The sequence below is a fragment of the Alosa pseudoharengus genome, unplaced genomic scaffold (genome assembly GCF_046254945.1).
Source record: "Alosa pseudoharengus isolate Yale_2024_CS ecotype anadromous, Long Island Sound unplaced genomic scaffold, YU_APseudo_1.1 YU_APseudo_1.1_scf_2, whole genome shotgun sequence".
Lineage (NCBI taxonomy): Eukaryota > Metazoa > Chordata > Actinopteri > Clupeiformes > Clupeidae > Alosa > Alosa pseudoharengus.
This window is the reverse complement of record NW_027468663.1, coordinates 52,380,704-52,402,919: the sequence shown is the minus strand read 5'-3', so window position 1 is coordinate 52,402,919 and position 22,216 is coordinate 52,380,704. Positions and strand designations below refer to the sequence as shown.

The following is a 22,216-nucleotide window of genomic DNA, read 5'->3' as shown; positions in this document are numbered from 1 at the left end:
ATGGCTGGTTGTCTGCAAAGGACAAGACTTTCTAAAGCATGGGCTTTTGCTCTGCTTGTGCTATTTAGTGTCAGCTGCTGCCTTTCAACTGTGCAAGCAGAGCCATCCATACCAGCATACCTGTTCCGACACAGATCTGGACCTAATGCTGATTCGATTCTGATCGCAAACAATGGAATAAGAGTTCCCTTTGGACGCTCTGTCTATCTGGACCCTGTTAATGACCTGGTGACTGAAGTGCAGCCTGGAGATCGTTGTCACATCACTGTCCTGGACAATGACCCATTGGCACAGAAACCTGGAATTTTAACCCCCAAGAAATTCCCCTGCTCCTTTGGCCCTGAGGAGGTCAAGTACACACATTTTGGATCCAGGAGCCCCAGCAAAGATCGGGTGAAACTCCAGCTGAGGTATGACTCACACACGGACACAGTGGTCGTGCCTTTCATGCTGGAGGTGGAGGTGGTGTTTCAGCAGCTGGAGGTTCTGACCCGAAACATGCCCCTGGTTGTGGACAGACTGAATGGTCAGAGCAACCCAATTGATAAAAAAGGCCTGGAGTTTGCATATGAAGATGACGTCACAAAATGCAAGGTGACAACACTGATTGGCGCAGGTGGACTTCCCAGGTATGGCAAACTTTCAGATAATTCTATTAATGGCCAAATGGTTAACTGTGATGAGTTTGTTAAGAAGGGCATTCGTTACGAGCACACAGCTACAACCAACTCACCAAACAGAGACTACATCCCTATGTTAGTAGAGGTACAAGACAATGACGGCAACACCATTCAGCAGGAACACTTTCATATCATGGTTAGAATTAAAGAAGGATCTGAAAATACCCCACCAAAGCCCAGCTTTGTTGCAATGATGATGATGGAAATAGATCAGTTTGTGATGACTGCCATTACAAGTGACATGCTGGCTGCTGAGGATGTTGAAACAAGTGCAGATGATTTAATCTTTAACATCACCTCTCTCCTGGGCCCACAGCAGGGATTTATCATTAGTACAGACGACCAAAACCTGCCTATCACAACTTTCTATCAGAGAGACATTAAGGACCTGAAAATAGCCTACAAGCCTCCGTCTGAAGATTCAGATGTGGAAAGAATTTTTCAGATTGAATTTGAAATAGTGGACACTGAAGGCGCCGTGTCTGACCCATTCGCTTTCATGATTGTCGTTAAGCCCATGAACACAATGGCCCCCGTAGCAACTAAAAACACTGGCCAACTGCTGTTTGAGGGCCAATCCAGACCCCTGTCCAGCGACCAGAATTTAGAGATTAGTGATGAAGACAATTTAGAGAATGTGAGGATCACTGTTGTTGACGGTCTGAAACATGGAGAGCTGACTGTGCTGGGCTCCCAGCGCAAGTTCTTCACACCGGCTGATCTGGACGCAGGCATTGTTGTCTACCAGCACGATGGCAGCGACACATACAGTGACAACATTATTTTCAGAATGACTGATGGCAGCAACGAGGTCGAGTTTCTCTTCCCCATCACTATCGCCCCCACTGACGATGAGCCGCCAATTATTAATGCCAACACTGGCATCGTGCTGCATAAGAATGAGATGATGCAGATTTCACCCTTCATACTGAGCGCAACAGACATAGACTCTGAGGACTCCACCATTAAGTTCATACTGGAGGCTCCATACTCAACCGTTGGAGAGCTTGTCCTGAGACAGGTGGAGCCTCCTGCTGACCCGTCCACCTGGAAGTTCAGTGAGACAGACGAGATGTTTGAACAGGTTGTGACAGAGTGGTTTCAGCAGGACATTCTTGACGGAAAACTGTTCTACCGCCACACTGGACCTCATAGTACCACCACTGTGATAGATCAGTTAGTCTTCTATGTCCAGGATGACAACGACCCACCAAACAGATCAGGCAAACACACTTTCATTGTAAAAATTCAACCAGTTGATGACCTACCCCCAGAGCTTTACCCTGGAACCAGCCTTCATATGACTGTACAAGAATACGAGCTAACTGCTTTCAAAAAGAAGTTCCTGCGCTACACTGACCTTGACTGTGATGACAGAGATCTAAAATACACAATCAAAAAGGTCCCTATGGACACAGATGAAAATAACCCAGTGCCCTTGGGTAACATAGTCCTTACTGACAGTCCTGACACAGCTATCACAGTATTCACTCAAGCCCAGATCAATCACCACAAGGTGGCCTACAAGCCTCCAGACCAGGAGTTAGGCATCACCCCTAAAGTGCTTCAGTTCACATTCATCGTTGAGGACACAGCTAGTAATTCAGTTGATGGCCTTTTCACCATTTTCTTGCAGCCTGTGGACAACAAGCCTCCAATGATCACCAACACTGGCTTCACTGTGGCAGAGAGAGGCACCTACATCATCACCAAGAATGAGCTTGATGCTTCAGATCAGGACACAGAACTAGAGAATATAATTTTCACTGTGACCCAGATTCCTCGCTATGGGCATTTGCAGTACCTAGGAATAGATATGTCAAAAGATGAGACCTTTATGCTTGAGGACATTGAGAGCGGACGTCTGGCTTATATTCATAATGGTGAGGAATCACTCAGTGATGTTGTCAAAGTAGATGTGAGTGATGGCTTCCATGAAGTACCCATTATCATCAAAATCACCATCAAACCCGTTGATGATGAGACGCCCACCATCATGTTACCAGCTGGGCTCCTCGGAGCCTCCATTAACGTGTTGGAGAACGGGGCAACAGAGATCACCAGCAATGTCATCCAGGGCCATGATGAGGACACAGATGACCTGATGTTGACATTTATTGTGGAGGAACCACCCAGGCTGGGTGAGATCTTGGTGAATGGGGCGCTAGCAGAGCGTTTTACACAGCAAGACATCATCAATGGAGTTGTTGTGTATGCACACACCAGTGGTGAAATTGGGCCTTATAAGGTGCATGACTCTTTCAATCTCACTATATCCGATATGTCTGATGAGTGGGTGGTTGGAGGAAACCAGGTCCAAGGGGTCACAGTGCAGGTCACCATCCTACCTTTGGACAGCATCCCACCTATTGTGATTGTTGGGGAGCAGTTTTTTGTGGTGGAAGGGGAGAAGAACACCATCACTGTTGACCACATTCAGGCTGAGGATGTTGACACCAACAACGATGACATCTTATGCACTATAATTGTCCAGCCAACGTCAGGCTACATAGAGAACATCTCTCCAGCACCGGGCTCAGAGAAGTCAAGAGCAGGCATTGCAATCACTGCCTTCACTATGAAGGATCTCAGCCTAGGCCATATCCATTATGTCCAAAGCATCCACAAAGGCGTAGAGCCTGTGGAGGACAGATTCACATTCCGCTGTTCAGATGGCATCAATTTTTCCGAACGACACTTTTTCCCCATTGTAATTGTGCCCGCCAATGACGAAAAGCCTGAGATTTTTGTACGTGAGTTTGTGGTGATGGAGGGCATGAGCCTTGTGATTGACACACCCATCCTGAATGCAGCCGATAGCGATATCCCTGGGGATGAGCTTGAATTTGAGATCATCAAAAACCCCAAGCATGGTACCATTGTTCAGCAGATGAGTTCTGGAACAGTCCCAGTTGTCAAGTTTTCTCTCGAACAAATAAAGGAGGCCTCCAACATCGTCTATGAGCATGATGACTCTGAAACTAAAGAGGACAGCTTTGAAATCAGGCTCTCTGATGGAAAGCACACGGTTGAGAAGAAGGTGCCCATTATAGTCATCCCTGTTGATGATGAGACACCCAGAATGGCCATCAACGATGGTCTGGAAGTTGAAATTGGAGAGACCAAAGTAATCAGCAACAGGGTCCTGAAGGCTACCGACCTTGACTCTGAAGATAAGGAACTCACCTATGTAATTCGCTATGGGCCTGGACAGGGCTATCTCCAGCGCATTACCAAACATGGAGATGTGATTGGCAACATAACAATAGGGAAGAACTTCACACAAGATGAGGTTGACAAACGACTGATCCAATATGTTCACACAGGCCAGGAAGGAGTCCGTGATCTCATGAAATTTGATGTGACAGATGGCATTAACCCCCTCATCGACCGATACTTCTACATAAACATCGGCAGCATCGACATGGTCTTCCCTGATGTCATCAACAAAGGTGTCACCCTCAAGGAGGGAGGCAAAGTGACCCTGACCACTGATCTTCTGAGCACCACTGACATCAACAGCCCAGATGAATACCTGGCCTTTAGTATTACTCGTGCCCCCAGCAGGGGTCACCTGGAGTGCACTGACCTCCCAGGTGTGCCCATCTCCACTTTCACACAGCTGCAGCTGGCAGGGAACAAAATCTACTACATCCACTCTTCTGATGACGAGATGAAGATGGACAGCTTTGAGTTTGAGGTGACAGACGGCTACAACCCTGTCTTCCGAACATTCAGAGTGTCCATCACTGATGTGGACAACAAGAAGCCGGTCCTGACTGTGAACAAGCTGGCGGTGGAGGAGGGCGAGTCCAAGTTGATCACACCTTTTGAGTTGACAGTGGAAGACCGTGACACACCTGACAATCTGCTCCGCTTTGTGGTCACTCAAGTCCCCGTTCACGGTCAGCTTCTGTATAATGGTAGCCAGCCTGTCAACACATTCACCAAACAGGACCTGAATGAAAACCTCATCACGTACAAACATGATGGAACGGAGACAAACGAGGACAGTTTCTCATTCACTGTTACAGATGGAACACACACAGAGTTCTATCTGTTTCCTGACACAGTCTATGAGACTCGCAAGCCCCAGACTATGACCATTGAGATCAACACTGTTGATAACGGCGTGCCACAGATTGTGGTGAACAAGGCAGCGCCGACTCTTAGGGCACTGCACACAGGGCACCTGGGCTTCTTAATCACCAGCAAAGCCCTGAAGGCTGAGGACAGAGACAGCCCAAGGAAATTGCTCCGGTTCTCAGTGGCTGAACCTCCGCAGCATGGGTTCATCATCAACACCGCCCTGGGCAATGACAGCATCAAGACCTTTTCACAGGGTAAGCACCCTTCTGTTTCTTTTTTGCATCACTATTATCTAACATTGTAGCTCAAGTATCTATTGCTCTCTCCAGCTGACATTGATGACATGAAGATCTGTTATGTGCTGCTGGATGGTAGCAATGCCACAAGTGACATCTTCTACTTCACCGTCGAGGACAACGGTAAGAACATTTGTACATTGCAATTTTGTGTGTTGCCAAGTCTAACTCTTTAGACTTTTCCCCAAGAGTTGTAATGTTACACAGCAGGTGACATGGCCTCCATTCATGTCAGATTTGGCTCTTGTTTGAGGGGCTTCTGAAGCAGAGGGCGGTGTGCTGTGTCTGTCATGCTATAATGTTTGCATCACAAAGGCTTAGAGCAGTTGGCCATGACTGGCAGGCCCTGGCTATCCCAAACACACACACACACACACACACACACACACACACACACACACACACACTGTCACTGTCAAGGGGTGGGCGGGGGGCAAGGGGGCTTCAGGGGAAGAAAAGGGGTCAAAGGGAAATCAGCCCAACTGTGTAGGTGGGTGTTTCTCTAGCCTAAAGGAGAGGAACAGACAATGAAATCCTCTCAGAATTGTATTGTCACCTTAACAATTGATTTTCAGCCAGGATTTTTCTATAGTACTCAGATCTCTTTATGGTCGGCAGCGACACCATGAAATGTAAGTTGCCAGCTTCTGTGACAAAAGTATCCCGAGTATTTCCTGCTCATTTGAATGGAACTCAATCCCATGTACCCAAGAATAGTGCAACCTTTTTAAGTGTATGTCAGTATCCCACTCACCCAGATTCTAGCTTTAAGCGTGAAATTAACTCATGCAAGTCATTGCAGAATGATGAGGATGTTAGAAACGAAGCCACTTTTTTCTGGAAGCTGTTAGAACTATTTTTTATTTTTGCTTGTCATCACCAGTCTGTGAAGTGCTTAGTAGCAGATCATTTCCCTCCTCTTTGGAGAGGCAATATGTTGGATGGATTTAGCTTTCAGAGCCACAGTGTATTTATATTCCTGAGGAATTTGGTTTTGGTCAGGTGGCACATAGCAGTGCTGTCTTCAGTTTCATAACTATCTGCTAGCTCTTTTTGCCAGTTATCTTTCAGAGATTTTAGTAGATGAGAAGTACATATTTATGTCAGGCACGTGTACTGTATGTCACAGACTCCTCTGATGGCCATAGAGGAGAGCTCCGCTCCCTTAAGAGCATATCTGCTTATATGTTGTAGTTTTATGGTGAAGTTAGTCCTATGTATTCATTTGTGTTAGTGTGACTTGATTCTTGAATTGCTTACCCGTTTTGATTGATTGATTTAGTAAAATTGGAATCCAGTGAATGAAAAGTCTTCATATACCTTAATTTTACAAGTATAGACCACAGACAGATGTACTACACAGGACAGGGCAGGTGGACAGCAGTTGTTATGACAGAAGTTTTATAGAACAGTGTTTCTCAAACTTTTTCAAACCAAGGACCACTTAACCAATTAAGCAAAAACTCACAGACCACTTAGTTAAAAAAAGTAGACCTTCTTCAACAGTATACACAATAGGCCTACTGAACCACCTGCATATTGCCTTTGCACCTTGCTTATTGTGTCAAAGGATTCATATGCTTTAAACTGGCTTAGCTTACTTCAACTGTTTGGATTAACCAACAAGTTGGTTCAACATTGCAAACAACTCATCTATATAATATTTTACCACGTCTGTTCGCGGACCACTTGGGATAGCTTGCGGACCACCAGTGCTCCCCAGACCACACTTTGAGAAACACTGGTATAGGAGACACATGCTGTGGGGTTTAGTAATCCAATCCACACTGTAAAGTTCGGCTTGTAACCCCTCTAGGTAGAGCAAACGATCATAATTGTAGGCCAGTGACAGAGGAGAGTGTAGACCAGTGACAGAGGAGAGTGGTATTCTTAAAGGCTGTTTAAGCCAGAGCTTAAAGCAACACCAAAGAGTTTTTTGTACCTTAAAATAATGTTTCCAAAATTGTTTTAGTGGTTCATCAACTCGTAACAGGGGGAACGGCACTTCTGCATTCGCTTCGCGGCCCTCTATCGGCTATTACCGCACTATGTAAGTTTGCCAGATCGGGTAGCGGATCTGTAGTTCGATGGAATGAGACATAAGAAACTAAAAATTTGACTTGCATGATATCGCAATACATTGTACTTTCATAAAATCATGCAACATATTCTACCTTGTCTGTGGACATCGTTATTTGCAAAGCCGTTGCTGGATAAACAAATAGCGTGCGTGCGACAGAGGAAAAGTTCTTTGGTGTTGCTTTAATATATCACTACAGCATGCAGGTCCCTGCTTTCAAAGACTCAAGTCTCAAAAATAGTGAAAGGGCTTACTTTACTCATTGCCTTTTTTTCTGCTTTGACTTTTTCGATTATCTTAAAAGATTGCAACATTTTGGTGGCAGTCGTGGCCTACTGGATAGGGCTTTGGGCTTCTAACCAGTAGGAACGGCTGAAGTGCCCATGAGCAAGGCACCTAACCCCTTACTTCTCCACTGCTCTGGGTTAGTGTGTGCTTCACCTCACTGTGTGTTCACTGTGTGCTCCGTGTCTCCGTCTTCACTAATTCACAGATGGGATAAATGCAGACACCAAATTCCTTGTATACGGAAATATACTTGGCCGAGAAACCTGATTTACATTTGCTTTTTTTTTATCTACAATGGCCACCTAGTAACTCTTTGGATCTTGCTGTTTAGTAAAACTCCTGGCTTTTCAGCCATAAATCACCGGGATTCCTCCAGTGTTATCTTAGCATCTTTGAGTCTTTAGCCTTTAGGTTAGCTATAGGGGATACCTTTTGTTACAGTGTAGTTTTGGTTTGCACAGGATAGAGGAACAAAGCCAGTGGCGTAACTATAGTAGGTGCAGCAAGTGCAGTCGCACCAGGGCCTGTGACCTCCCGGGGCCCGTCGCTACCCCCGCCCTGCCTCCTTTTTTTTTTTTTTTTTTTAGAACTTTAGAATGTTAGAGCACGGAGAGTGAAGCGTCACTTTGACGATCTATCGGAAGATGAGCGCTTAACCGATGCAGAGAGATACTTCAAAGTGCAGGTATTTAATGCAACTCTGGACATCATAATCAGTCAGCTCTCCCAAAGATTTGCAAGTATGCGGGAAACTTTTCATGTGTTTGAGTCTTTACGTCCTATGACCCTTCAACTCGCAGGTGATGATGAACTGCTTGAAAAGGCAAGACGTTTGTCAGACCATTAGGCTATAGCAGGGACATTGCACCGACATTCCCAACACAACTCCTCTCATTCAGGTCTTGCTTTAAAGCAGAGATTTCACAGAAGTCATCTATTTTTCAACTTGCCAAAATGCTGGTGGTAGATTATGACAGTGTAACATCCACATTCGGGGAAGTGTGTACTCATGTTGTTTCTGACATTGCCTGTGAATGTGGCAACAGCTAAGCGATCTTTTTCCAAACTCCAACTTATTAAGACCTATACCTAATAAGCAGCATGGGGCAGGAGAGGTTAGCTATCCTGTCCATTGAAAATACGAGAGCCAGAGCATTAAATATTGGGAACACCGTTGACGAATTTGCACAACGAAAGGCTCGTAAGATGGCCTTCTTCTAATGGCCTAATTCACGCATATTGGGGGTTGTATGCATATGAATGATTTTATTTGGTTTCTGGACGGTTAAATAAGTTAGGCCACATTAAGTTTTGTTTCTGCGCAGTGCGAGTTTATAAGCAAGCAATCTACGCTTGCAGTTTCAGCAGAGGGTTGAAGAAGCGCATTGAGTGTTCCCATAATTCCATGCGAGTTGATGTTAATGCAGTAATATTAGATTACCCTGGCCTGCAGGCTGTTAATAAAATTATTTTTTAATGTTTTTACATGTAATGGGTATGTAGTCGTGTGTTTTTTATTTGAAATTGTAATCTGTACCTACTAAACTACTTCGGTGCCTCAGGCCCTTTGCATAAACAATTGAAGTCACCCTTAATGTGTATTGCATGTATCAGAGCTAATTCATCCTGGGCCAAAGTTCGTCGGTATGGGGCCCGCTTAGCGCTCTCGCACCTGGGCCCACCATTGGCTTGTTATGCCACTGAACAAAGCTCCCCAATCAAACCTCAAACAACTGCTGCCATCCGGCAGGTCAGTCTGAGTCATGGCTGTTCAGTGCCCAGTGTGTGCGCTGTGTGCAGGAGGCACATCTGGATTTTGACAGGGCCTGACGGTTTTCTCTGTCCTGTCCGACCACAAAGAGAGCTATAAAGTGGCCAGTGGCCTGAGGGATTGACCCATTTAGCCCCCTCCCCCCCTTTTAGCGATTAAGTAAGAGGTTTGTGGTTCTCTGGACAAGTCTAAGCAGGTTGTGGGCTTTGTTGGAAGATGAAAAGTGTTTGGCCAAACTACTTTTGGGTGGGGGTGAGGAGAGTGATCAGTCAACCTATAAGAGCAAGAAGAATGCCAGAGGCTGAATGACAGGCACATGATCTTATGAAAAGACACTAGTAGGTAGAATTCATGCAGCAGTAGTCTGTAAAATTATATTTGTTGTTACCACTGTTCAGTGGTTAAATAAAAGATTAAGGCTGCTTACATTATCATAAGATTAGATTTAGAGCACCATTTATAGAAGTGGTGATTGAGCTTAAGCGAATTCTGACTCACTGGTTTCCATCATTTGTCATAATTTGGTAGAACCAACCTGAGCCATGTCTGGTTGTACTGCAGTGGCTTCCATGCGTATGCTGAGAACGTCAGATTCTTGCTGAGGACAAACGAGTTTCCTCTGGCATTCGCAGCATTTTAAATGGCAATCAGATGTTATGAATTCTCTTGCAGTCCATCTAGCATCTTCTCCACCTTGAAGGGTGTTGGTGTGGGCAGCACATGCCTGGACACGGGCATGCAGTCTCCATGGCAGCAAATCAGCTGGATGGTGCTGCCTATCTTGGTTCCTAAGGTAGTTTCCCCAAAAAGCACTTCATGGCAACTCTAACAGGCTGGAATACCAGATATTGCATCTCCTACTTGTCTTAAATGAATAAAGAGCAAAAGGGGGGGGGGGGGGCAGATAGGGAGAGAGATCAACATTCTGCTGAGAATTATTCCTCTCAATTTCTCTGTATCTTTTCCTCCTCATGGCTAATAACGGAGACTTCAGGCCAAAGCAGATAAGAGTTAGGGACTCTCGGGTTTACAGATGACTGTAATGGCTCTTGCTGGCATCTGATTGGCCGGCGGCAGCTACTCTAGCACACAAGAGGAAACAGAGGAGAGATTAACTGATGGAGGCAGCTGCCTGGGGGCATTAGCACGTCTTAAATGCAGTGTGTCCGGCATACCTGCCACTTTGCCTTTGCGTGTGTGTGTGTGTGTGTGTGTGTGTGTGTGTGCGTGTGTGAGTACATGTGTGTGTGTGTGTGTGTGTGTGTGTGTGTGTGTGTGTGTGTGTGAGTACATGTGTGTGTGTGTGTGTGTGTGTGTGTGTGTTGGGGGTACTGGCTGAAATATGCTGGGCTACGCATGCACTTCTGCTCCCATCCAAGGAGAAGAAGCTGGCTCAGCACCTAGTGGTCCTGTACTGAGGGGTTTGAGGCCCATTCTGCCTCTCCAGTAAATCTCCAGTATATCGTGCCAAGTGTGTGTGTGTGTGTGTGTGTGTGTTTATGTGTGTGTGTGTGTTTGTTTGTATGTCAACATTTACTGTAACTGTGTGTGTGTGTGTTTGAATTACTGCGCAGATGGTGAGATCTTAATCAGTGGCTGTCAAAGGGAGGTAGGAGTTCTATGTGGGGAAAGGGGTGTGTGTGGGAGTGCGCTGCTGGAATTTTAAGCCAAAGAGCTGTGAGCTGGCTTAGTGTTGGCTAATGGTCTATATCACACTGTCGTGGGTCACCTACTACAGCTTGGGGGATTACTAGTTGTCTAGTATCGTAACACCCACAATTATCACCACTTTTGTTTGGAAATTCTAAAACAACGATGTTTTTAACACTTCAAAATAACATTTGCTAAATGAACCTTACATTTTTCAGTAGCCATAGGTGTTTAGATTTGAACAAAATCTGGTTTGGTTCTTAACGGGAACATTTACTGCCTGAAATATCCGATTTTGTTTACCACGCTCGGAGTTATAGTGCTGGCCTGATGGGTCGCCTATTTACGCCGTTTCAATGGCACATGAACGGTTAGACTGAGAATTCTCGTCATGAAATTAAAATTCCACTGGAGCTCCAAGCGGATGTGTACACGCAGCCTTACAACACTGTTTACAGCTCTTCGAGTCACGGTAAAATGTCATTTTTGGTACATAGCTATACAGTAATTTAGATACACATATGGTGTGGGTGCTTGCGTTTCTTTAGTAATCCGCCGTCTTGGTTTGTATAGAAATGGCTATTAAGTGACACATACACGCAAGACGGCGGAAATATGGGACCGACGGTAATAGGGGGAGTTCCGATAAATGTATTGTCCCTTGTATGAAGATAAAAAGATGAAATCATAATGTTGGAATGTTGATGTACTGGGCCTCTAACACAGTGGGAAATATGAAATATGAATTATTAGTTAACATGGGGGAGTATTTTAACTTTAATCTTTTTTTTTCATGATGTCCAATGTAGGATCTGATCACAGTTCTGTTACATCCTAAATGTCACAAGAAAATATAAAATATTTAAGAAAGTACACTGATGAAGTAGCTTCTATTGTTTCAGTTCACAAAATTGTTAGTTGAATCCAGTCTTGGCCTTAGTGGTTTCAGTGGATCTAGTTATTGTTAATAACTACACTCACGGAGCTTTATGGTTCCCTTACAAAAATTACGAAAAACGTATGAAAGTTTCCTATCTTTCTGTTTTTATACAGTAAGCATGGCTTTACTAGATAGATAGATAGATAGACAGATAGATAGATAGATAGATAGATAGATAGATAGATACTTTATTGATCCCCAAAGGGAAATTCAAGTAAATGGTAAATCATGGTGACACTGATACTATGCTCCTAACCACGGTACTAACATGGTATCCATAACACTTCAAAGTAGCTAGTGGTTTTAACATGGCACTTTACTGTAACCATGTTACTACACCATGGTTTTGTACAACACAATATTTATGATGCTAGTTGGGTATGAGGAACCATGTTTTTTTGCATAGGCCCATGTACCACCGTATTATCTTGGTTTACTATGATCCAAACAGAAAGCTCTTTGGTCATCCATTTACCTACATTAGTGGACAACTAATTTCACTAAAACGAGGTCCCAAACAAATCCACTTCCATAAGAAACCATTTAGTCCTTAAAGGAGAATTCAGGTGTGATATTGACCTAAAGTGTATTGAAACATGATACCGAGTGTGAACGTATGTCTCATAGCCCATCTCGGCTTGTCCCCTGCACTCCAAAATCTGGCGCTAGTTAGCCGATGCTACCAACAGCTTTTTCAATTGTGGTGCTTCTGCATCGGGCTAGCCATGCAAATAAATAACTGTTTTACACCATTTACGAGGCTCAATGTATCTCCACACTTAATTGGTAGACTTCCGAGGGCCCTGACATTTAAAACGAGACATTGAGAACTTTGAAAAAGCACTGGTAGTTTACTTACAAGACGATTTATACAGACAGTATCTTCACGAAGTTTAGCGTTTGCAGCCATCTTGAATTTAGTCACGATAAGTCGAGCTACAAGTAAGAATGAACAGGTATGATAAGGGATCAGATTCCAAAAATAATTCAGTGGAAATGCATGGATTCCAGTTGCTGCTACTGGAAGAAACTGGAATCCATGCATTTCCACTGAATTATTTTAGGAATCTGATCCCTTATCATACCTGTTCATTCTTACTCGTCGCTCGACTTATCGTGACTAAATTCAAGATGGCTGCAAACGCTAAACTTCGTGAAGATACTGTCTGTATAAATCGTCTTGTAAGTAAACTACCAGTGCTTTTTCAAAGTTCTTCGTTTTAAATGTCAGGGCCCTCGGAAGTCTACCAATAAAGTGTGGAGATACATTGAGCCTCGTAAATGGTGTAAAACAGTGATTTATTTGCATGGCTAGCCCGATGCCGAAGCATCACAATTGAAAAAGCTGTTGGTAGCATCGGCTAACTAGCGCCAGATTTTGGAGTGCAGGGGACAAGCCGAGATGGGCTATGAGACATACGTTCACACTCGGTATCATGTTTCAATACACTTTAGGTCAATATCACACCGGAATTCTCCTTTAACTATGGTAAATAACCATGGTTCTTTAAATAACCATATTTTTTTTTTGTTTTTTATGGTTAACCATGTTTATTTTGGTTTTACCTACAGTTAAACCTTAGTATGACCTTGGACATAGACCTGAGAAGTAGTAGTACTTGCTTTTTTTTTTTCAGCGACAAAAAAAATCATATTTTTTCTCAGGTTTATGACCAAGATAGGCTTTAACCACAGTGAAACCATGATAAAACCATGGTGAACCAAGATAGTCATGAACCATAGTTGGTTAACCATGAAAACCGAAAAGCCATGGTTATTTACCATAGTAAAGCCATGGTTCATTTTCATAAGAGGTTTTTAGCCCAAAACATGTCCAATCTTAGTGTCTGTCAGCATGTGAAATAGTGTATGTTAGTCTTTACTCCCTGAATTGGACAAAATACAGCTTCAGCATATAGTGTCAAGAATCCGGTGTGGTTCCCCCGACTCCATGAAACAAACCCCTGGTGTCAGGATGTTAGTGGATACTGTGCATTACAGACTCCTCTTCCGCGGACGGTATGCCCCAGCTGGGGTGGGTGCCACATGATCATGGGTATCATCATGGTCGAGACGTAGGAATGCACTTCCTATGGGACTGCAGTCTGCAGCACACGACTGGGTCTGGGAGTGGGAATGCTAGCAGGTGTGCGTGGAGAACAACCATGTGCAGATCTGCTTTCCAGACCTGCTGTAATTCTAAACCAATTGGAGATGGACTGATAACCCTCTGGCTTCCACCTTTACTACCGGTAAGCTTCCCTTGGAACAGGGTGGCAAGCTCTTGCCGTGAAGAAGGAAAAGCACAGGGTTTATTGAAACAGAAAAGCAAAGAAGAGGATGCTATTTCATGCCCACTTGAGGAAAGAGCTTTAAATGGAATCTTTCTCAGTTATGCCTCCAGCTCAGACACATGCCCTAACTTTACTTTTGCCGTGTTACAAATCCTCATGTCATATGAGGGCCAAACAGAGAACCAAAATGAACAGTTAACCATGTTCGTACTTTACAAATGAACAGTTAACCATGTTCGTACTTTACAAATGAACAGTTAACCATGTTCGTACTTTACAAATTAACAGTTAACCATGTACATAGTTTACAAATGAACAGTTAACCATGTATATACTTTACAAATGAACAGTTAACCATGTTCATACAGTACTTTACAAATGACTGAATTTGTTGTATTTTGTCGCTGATCTGTTATATCTCTATGCAGCGGCCTATCAAGTGCCCTGTTGTGTGACCCTAATGTGAAGCAAGCATGCACATCTGCAGGGGGGCATACTGACTGTTAGACGAGTGGAACCTGCCATGGCTGCTTCCTGGTGTACACTTCCTAATGGTGTTTTCAGATCTGACCTGTCACTGGTGTCGACAGTCCCGGCTGAATTTACAGTGAGCCGGTGCCACTGCGGGTGTGTGTGAGGAGAGTGAGCGCTGGGAGACCGCCACTGCCCCTCGACCCCTCGACCCCTGCGCTCCGCCCGCGCTGATTTATGGCCACGCAGGAGCCTGGCTGAGATGATGTATGGCCCCGGGGTTATTCTCGTCTCGTTCATATGGCAAATCTGTCTTGGGCCGCTGGGATCCATCACCCCGTCTTCTGACCAAAGCCATCGGTCCCTCTGCCCTCCCCAGCCTTCCCTATGACCGTTATAGTGATAATGTCTTGCCATTATCAATGTCTGCAGTACCTTTTGACACATAGACACCCTGTGCTTGTTTCGGTGAACTATATTTCCCATTCCTACTTCCTCCAGGTCAGTCGTAAAAAAAACCCTCAAAAAACTCACGACTGTGTGTGATTACAGGTTGTTGGGTGTCCCAGCAGACTTGTTGGCTGGCACATTGACTCTGAGCCCTCTGTGGTGTCCCAGCAGACTTGTTGGCTGGCACATTGACTCTGAGCCTCTGTGGTGCCGGAGTTGCACTGAAAGAACACAGGGATGTCCTCTGCAGGGATCTCCAATAATATCCTGCCATTCTCAAAATTCCTAGTTTTGGAATGTCAGACATTTCGAGTAGAGTCCGTAAGGCACACTCTAGTCTCACCGTACAGCACGGCCTTGGTGGACAGGTCACAGAGGGGACCGCGGTGCCAAGCGCCTGTTAATATTTAATGTGCAGAACGAAAAGATATGGCACGTATGTCTGACATGAAACCAATGCGGGTGACCCTGTTTGGGATGTTTGTACTGACACGAGGGAAGATGATGGGTAAAAATGGAAAAGTTTTAATTAGGAAATGCAATAATCATCATGCCGCCCCCTGTCACTCAGTGGGGGATATACTTAGCTCAGGAGTGGAGGGGGGGGGGGGCTGGAGCTGAGTTGCCCGGCCTTGCATCATGCAGCGCAGTATGACTGACCTCTCAGCGCGCGCGCGGCCTGTCCCCTGGCTCACACCTGATCCGCAGGTTAAAAAAGGCTCAGCATAGGTGTCGGATGAATCAGATCAGATCAGAGAGGAGCATTTTGACTGTGGCAGATTTAAAGAGAACTCAGTGTGCTATAATGATTAAACCTGGTTTAATGCCTGTATGCAAATTAATTTAAGTCAAGCAATACTGCAATCCTATTATAAGAAAATATACATAGTATGGTCTTTGATTTCATAGTATGGAAATAGTTTTGCCACAATCAAGTGAACACAAATGATGATGCCCACATCCCAATGTGAACTCTGTGCTGGTTTGACATGCCAACATTGCTATTGTATTAACAACTATTGAATGGAACTATTGAATACACACATGCTTGATTTATGTGAAAATGCTGTTACTAAGCGTGATTATGTAGTTTGGAACATTTTGGAAGGTTTCAGCATATATTAAACATAGGCTTTTGGATGTATGTTGGATGTATAGATACCTTGTTTAGTCTTTGCTCATGTTAGAAGTAGAATGACGGTATAACAGTTAATGTAAAACTAGAATGGCACATTCAGCAGAAGGATCCTGTACATTGTCTGTCTGGGTGGGCTACAGCTCTTCTGGAGGATTATGATGTGGTGCAACTGTCAAATAAATGTTGACCCCGGTCTGTCTGATTATCATTAAGAGACAGAAGCATGTGGCCCTCTCCAATCAGCTTCTGCCTTGGGTGCCCTGAGAACAATCTTGGCATTCATCTGCGGGCTGGCCTCAAGGTGTTAGTAAATTAGCCTGACTCACAGGCGTTAACATTTCACACGCGAGAGAGTGCCCAGGGCACTGCAGGATGACTGCACCTTGGGAAGGTCTGGATGAGGTCCAGTAGCCCCTCTACAGTACGTCTCCTAAAGCAATAGCCGCCACACTCCTGTTGATATACTGGTGTGCTAATGCCTGCAATTAACATAAATCACCCCTAATTTATTAAGGGTCCCTACCAACCGAATGTTGTGACCACTGAAAATTTGCCAGCAATAAAGCATTTCAGCCTGGGAGAATTGCTGTTTGGAACAGTAATTTGAACTGTGTTGAATGTCCCATGACCGATGGGCAATGTAAATGTTAGTAGTAAATTTTGCCATAAATTTGTACATGAATCAGGTTTCTAGCATGAATCACTTCAACACAGCTATTCCTGTCATTTGATTAAAGTTCAGCGCCCATGCTAGCAAGGCATGTGGTTGTAACTTAGCGTTGCTGTCTTTCTTTACATTATTGCACCCATAAATACCAGGAGAATCCAGGGCAGATCTCCTTGACAGCATATTGAATTTAGAGGTGTAGAGTCTGTTGTGCTTAGACTCAGTGTAGCAGTGTGGCAATTTACGACCTAAGACAAGAGAAGAAGAAGGACACAAGGTCACAGTAGTATTTACCAATAGCGCAAGACAGTCTAAATAGTAATAAACTGTTAGTGGTCTCTGAATAAAGAAATAATACTGGCTTGGTGTTTTAGATAACGTATAATTAAGTTGTATGTAGTAGGGCGATTTCAAAGTAACACAGTCAGCATTGCATATGTATACTAAGGTACATGTTTAAGTGCGAATTTAGAATTTGAGTAATTTAAATCATGTTAGAGCTAAAGCCCAGAACATCTGCTGGGTTCTGAGAAAGGCAGGTAGATCCTTGTGAATAGCTGTGCTGTGGGTCTGGGCCACCCAGACTGCCTGCTGTTTGCTCTCCTGATGCCTGCCCTCCTCTGGAGAACAAAAGGTGATGAGGAGGGGGACGCACAGGACCGAGTGTGAGGTGTCAGGCTTCAGCTGTCTGTGGATCTGCAGGGGAACATGGGAAGGGAGTGACAGTGTGTGGCTGTGAGGAGGAGCTGACTTTACTTTTGCAGCTATCCTGTCGAAGGTCCTTTGGTCAAGAGATGGTCTCCATGACCATACATGACAAGAGACAGTGATTTGCACCATGGTCCATCTGAAAGATTCTGTGACTGGCTTTTCCTATATTGCAGTTCACATAATGAACAAAGACATGAAGTAATGTTTGAGTCACTGTGCTGTGTACTGTGTATGGTGGCGACACAAGATGAATGTCAGTAATGTTGTCTTTCAGCCGGGCAGATCAGGTCAACGCTAGGAGGGATCAGCTTCTCTTTCAGCATCATCAGTAATCCAAGGCTGTTTATCACACCTCCTCCTTAGCCAGGTCAACAGGTCCAGATTCATAAACATGCCAAGAAGGGACTCAATTTACATTGCAATTTACAAGTTGTTAGCCTATATTACTTCTAAGATAAAGTAGTTCACAGAATAGATTTAAAACATTAGAGCTTTTTTGCAAACAAAATGTCAATTTGTGGCCAGATCCAAGCAAGAAAAACATCACCTCATACTGGTAATTACAACAATTTTGTGTGGATTTGTTTGTGTTGCAGCTAGTATAAAGACAATCCTGAAAGCAAAAAAATCGTACATGTTTGCTGCATGCCCTATTTGGATGTGGCATGGACATGGGAGTCAAAGCTACAGAGCAGATGGCAAACAAGACTTTTTGTCTGAGCTGTGCCCATATGGCTACAGTATGCCATATCAAACTCTAGATATCCCAATCACATTTACTGGGCAGACTGCCTGGAAGTATGTGTATGTTTATCCATACTACAGTGTATACAGTATGCTCAATGAAAAACATTTGCAACCATATAAACAAACAGTTCATTTTCTAGGCTTCCGTTTGGCTACTGTACTGCTGTTGCTTCTGTTGAGTTTGACACGTCACTTAGGAATCTAGGACAGTCAAAGGCAAATATGATAAATGCATCCTATATTTTTAGCTGTGTCAGTTGGACACATGAGCTTGTTCAGGGTCAGTGTCTTTGAGCTGAGGCTCCTGTGTCACAGAAGGCTCCGGATTTCCTCTGAAAATCAGGTGATGTGTCTCTGGGAACGGGGGTTGAGATGTGGTGAGGGGGAGCTAGCCTACTAAAGAAGTTTTAGTAGTATGTTAGCATGTCTGTTAGTGATAACACACAGATTTTGCCTTGAATCCTTTAGTGGGAATGTTTAGCCAAAATCAACACATTTTTATGGATTTCTTGTTCTTCTAGATATGAGGAATATTCCTTAGATATGAGGAGATGTTTGAAACATGTTTTGTGATAGTGATAGTAATACTTAAACCAATCCCTCCCAAATCTCCACTATTTACAGCAGGATCTGCAGTCACCCTTATTTGGTCCTGTACACACACATTGTACCACTGAGGGTGAGTTTAGACTGCTTCCTGGTTTAGGGAGTCACTCTGGAAATTCAGTATTCTTCCAGAAAAAGCCAAGACAACAATGAGCCTCTTCAAAAGAGACTAAGCAAGCTATACATGTCTTTGAATGCACTGAAAAAAGTGAGGATTAAGGTCAGCTAAACCTCGACCCAGGCTCTCAAGTCCACTCAAGGGAATGACCAAGAGAGGCTGGACAGCATTCTGATGAGGGATAATATTAGTCATGGGACAGTATGGCTTAAGGATAGCAGAGATGGGAGCGCAGGATGGCTTAAGGGCAGGCTGGGATGGGAGCGCAGGATGGCTTAAGGATAGCAGAGATGGGAGCGCAGGATGGCTTAAGGGCAGGCTGGGATGGGAGCGCAGGGCTCTCAGGGCTCACTACAGTGTTGAGAGGCAGCAGCTCAAGCAACAGTCTCCTCAGACTTAACATCATAACGTCACCCTCACATATGGACCTTGCAGGACACTCATGCCTTGAAAGTGTGTGTGTGTGTGTGTGTGTGTGTGTGTGTGTGTTTGTGTGTGTGTGTGTGTGTGTGTCTGTGCGTGTGTGTGTGTGTGTGTGTGTGTGTGTGTAGAAGTGTCTTTGATGTTTTAGGAGTGCCAGTTTTCCAGATTGATAAGGACTCATTACTAAAATATACTAAACTATACTGAGATGATGACAGTGGACTGTCTGTGGACACATCTGTTAAGAGGTGAGGTCAGCCTGGTCAGCCAGCATCCGCTCTCACTCTGACACGGCTGTTGATCACAGAGGGAATGGACACTTAATGGTCTCCTATTGTTTTGTGGCTGCCACAACCATTGGCCTGTCTGGGTTTGTGACACTAACCTTACAGATTGGCACTCCATCTATCAGAAAGAGAAAGAGAGAGAGAGAGAGAGAGAGAGAGAGGGAGAGAGAGAGAGAGAGAGAAAGAGAGAGAGAGAGAGAGAGAAGGAGAGAGAGAGGGAGAGAGAGAGAGAGAGAGAGAGAGGGGGGGGGTAGTGTGGGGGTGGGAGCTAGCTAAGCATGACAGCCTTTTAAAATGATATGGGACCCCAGGAGTGGCACCTGCACTATATCCCCCATTAAGAGGTGACCCCTTGAACCTCCCCTCCTTCTCTGTAGCGCTGCGTGAACTCGTTAGCCCCGCTCAGGGGTCAATGTTTGTCATGACTACATTTTTGTGGAGGAAATCAGATAAAATCCCAGAGGACCGGAGAGGCCAGGACTTCCAGCATGCGGTTGGTACTTCACTGAGACAGATCAAGTTGCTCTCCTGTTTGTTGGCTTTGTGGAATCCCCTTTTCCTTCTGTTTCTCCAGAGCTTAGCGAGCCAGGGGGAACGCTCATTTGAACTGAAGTCTGACCCATTGTACAAAGAGCGTTTGCTTGGAAGACCTGCTTTGCCAGTTTAGCTGGAGTCATCGTGTTTCCCTTGTGTCAACAGGGGGCAACAAGTTGAAGCCTCAGCCGTTTAGGCTCAACTGGGCTTGGATCTCCCTGGAGAGAGAGTTCTACCTGGTGGATGAGGATGCCAAGTTTCTGGAAGTGACGCTAAAGCGCAGAGGGTACCTGGGAGAAACCTCATTTGTCAGTGAGTATCACCTATGGTAACATTCCAACAACCCTGTATCACCTATGGTAACATTCCAACAACCCTGTATCACCTATGGTAACATTCCAACAACCCTGTCAACAAACTGCCACAGTTATGGTCAAGCATGTGTGTCAAACAATTCAATAGTACAGTGCACAGTGTAGCATATGAACGAATGGACAGCTGTTGTGTATTTCTAGACAGAATTCTGCATGCCTAATGGCCTTGCAGTGGCCTGTGTGAACTAGGTGCCAAGTGGTGTCTTTCACAGGTCCATTTGTGTAACCACTCTGGCCAAAGTGCCATAGAGTCAGTGTGTCTGAGATGCTCTGAGAGCCTCGGAGTCCTTTCTTTACCTTCCCCATGTCTGAGTCATCTCCTGTTTCCTGTCTGGGAGAGGATGACTGTGATTGATTTAGGGAGCAGATAGGGGTCAGAGGTCAGACACACACAACATTCTAAAGCTGACTTTGACATTCCATAGCCCTGCTCAAGCAGAATAGCATTATCCTCAAATTTGCCATTTCTTGTAGAATATGTATTGATTGCTTAACATTAATCTCCAGGCATTGACACCAAGGATGGCACTGCAGAGAAGGACAAAGATTTCAGGGGCAAGGCCCAGAAGCAGGTCCAGTTTAACCCAGGTCAGACCCGGGCCACCTGGCGAGTCAAGATCTTCACAGACCACGAGTTTGAGACGTCCGAGACCTTTGATATCCAGCTGTCCGAGCCAGTGATGGCTGTGCTTGAGTACCCAGACACAGCCACCGTGGAGATAGTGGACCCTGGAGATGGTGAGTCTGAGAACAGAGAAAAATGACATTTCAAAAGGCCAGCCATGTTGATCACCACGCCCGCGTCTGTCCCTCTCCCCTCCAGAGTCCACAGTGTTCATCCCCCAGGCGGAGTACCACATAGAGGAGGACATCGGAGAGCTGCTGGTCCCTGTGCGCCGGACTGGAGACGCCAGCCAGGAACTCATGGTGATCTGCTACACACAGCAAGGTCAGCCTTCCTCTTCCACCATACTGCCTACTGATCAAAACAGAAAGGCATCACTGTATCTGCTATTCTCTCTTAAAGAACAGCATTTTGTCAATCAAGCTGTCAATCATAGATGTGGATTGTTGGATTTGATGGATTGTTTAGCATTATACATTACTATAATGTGATAAAATCCCAAACTTTAATTCAGGCAGTGCCACGGGCACCATTCCCAGCACGGTCCTGTCCTACTCCGACTACATCACTCGTCCTGAGGACCACACAAGTGTCTTGCGCTTCGACAAGGACGAACGTGAGAAGTCCTGTCGCATCATCATCATTGACGACTCCCTCTATGAGGAGGAAGAGAGCTTCAATGTGTCGCTGAGCATGCCCATGGGAGGCCTAGTGGGCGCCAACTTCCCCAGTGCCCGCGTGGTCATCCTGGCAGACCATGATGACGGTAAGTGCCAGGCCCATACCAGCAGGACGCTCAGGTCACTAAGTCTAATTAATGATCAGTTCCCATTTACACTGCATGCCCCTGGGCATGCTCAGATGCCTGTACAAAGAGACTTTACTATTGTACTTTGAACCCACAGCAATGTTTAATATGGATTCTAGGTTAGGGCTGTAGTTAGCATATTACACATTAAAAACTACAGTTTAGTGTA

The 22,216-nt window shown here is 44.8% G+C and overlaps 1 protein-coding gene across 1 annotated transcript in view; it reads left to right on the top strand.

The window, feature by feature from the left end:
* The window catches only part of frem3 (Fras1 related extracellular matrix 3), a 35,998-nt gene continuing 13,782 nt past the window's right edge, over positions 1–22,216 (top strand). Inside the window, exons 1-6 of the mRNA XM_076295494.1 lie at positions 1–5,023; positions 5,099–5,188; positions 20,406–20,552; positions 21,122–21,352; positions 21,438–21,563; positions 21,754–22,005. Of these exons, the coding sequence (XP_076151609.1) occupies positions 1–5,023; positions 5,099–5,188; positions 20,406–20,552; positions 21,122–21,352; positions 21,438–21,563; positions 21,754–22,005 (5,869 nt within the window). The remainder of the gene's footprint in view (positions 5,024–5,098; positions 5,189–20,405; positions 20,553–21,121; positions 21,353–21,437; positions 21,564–21,753; positions 22,006–22,216) is intronic.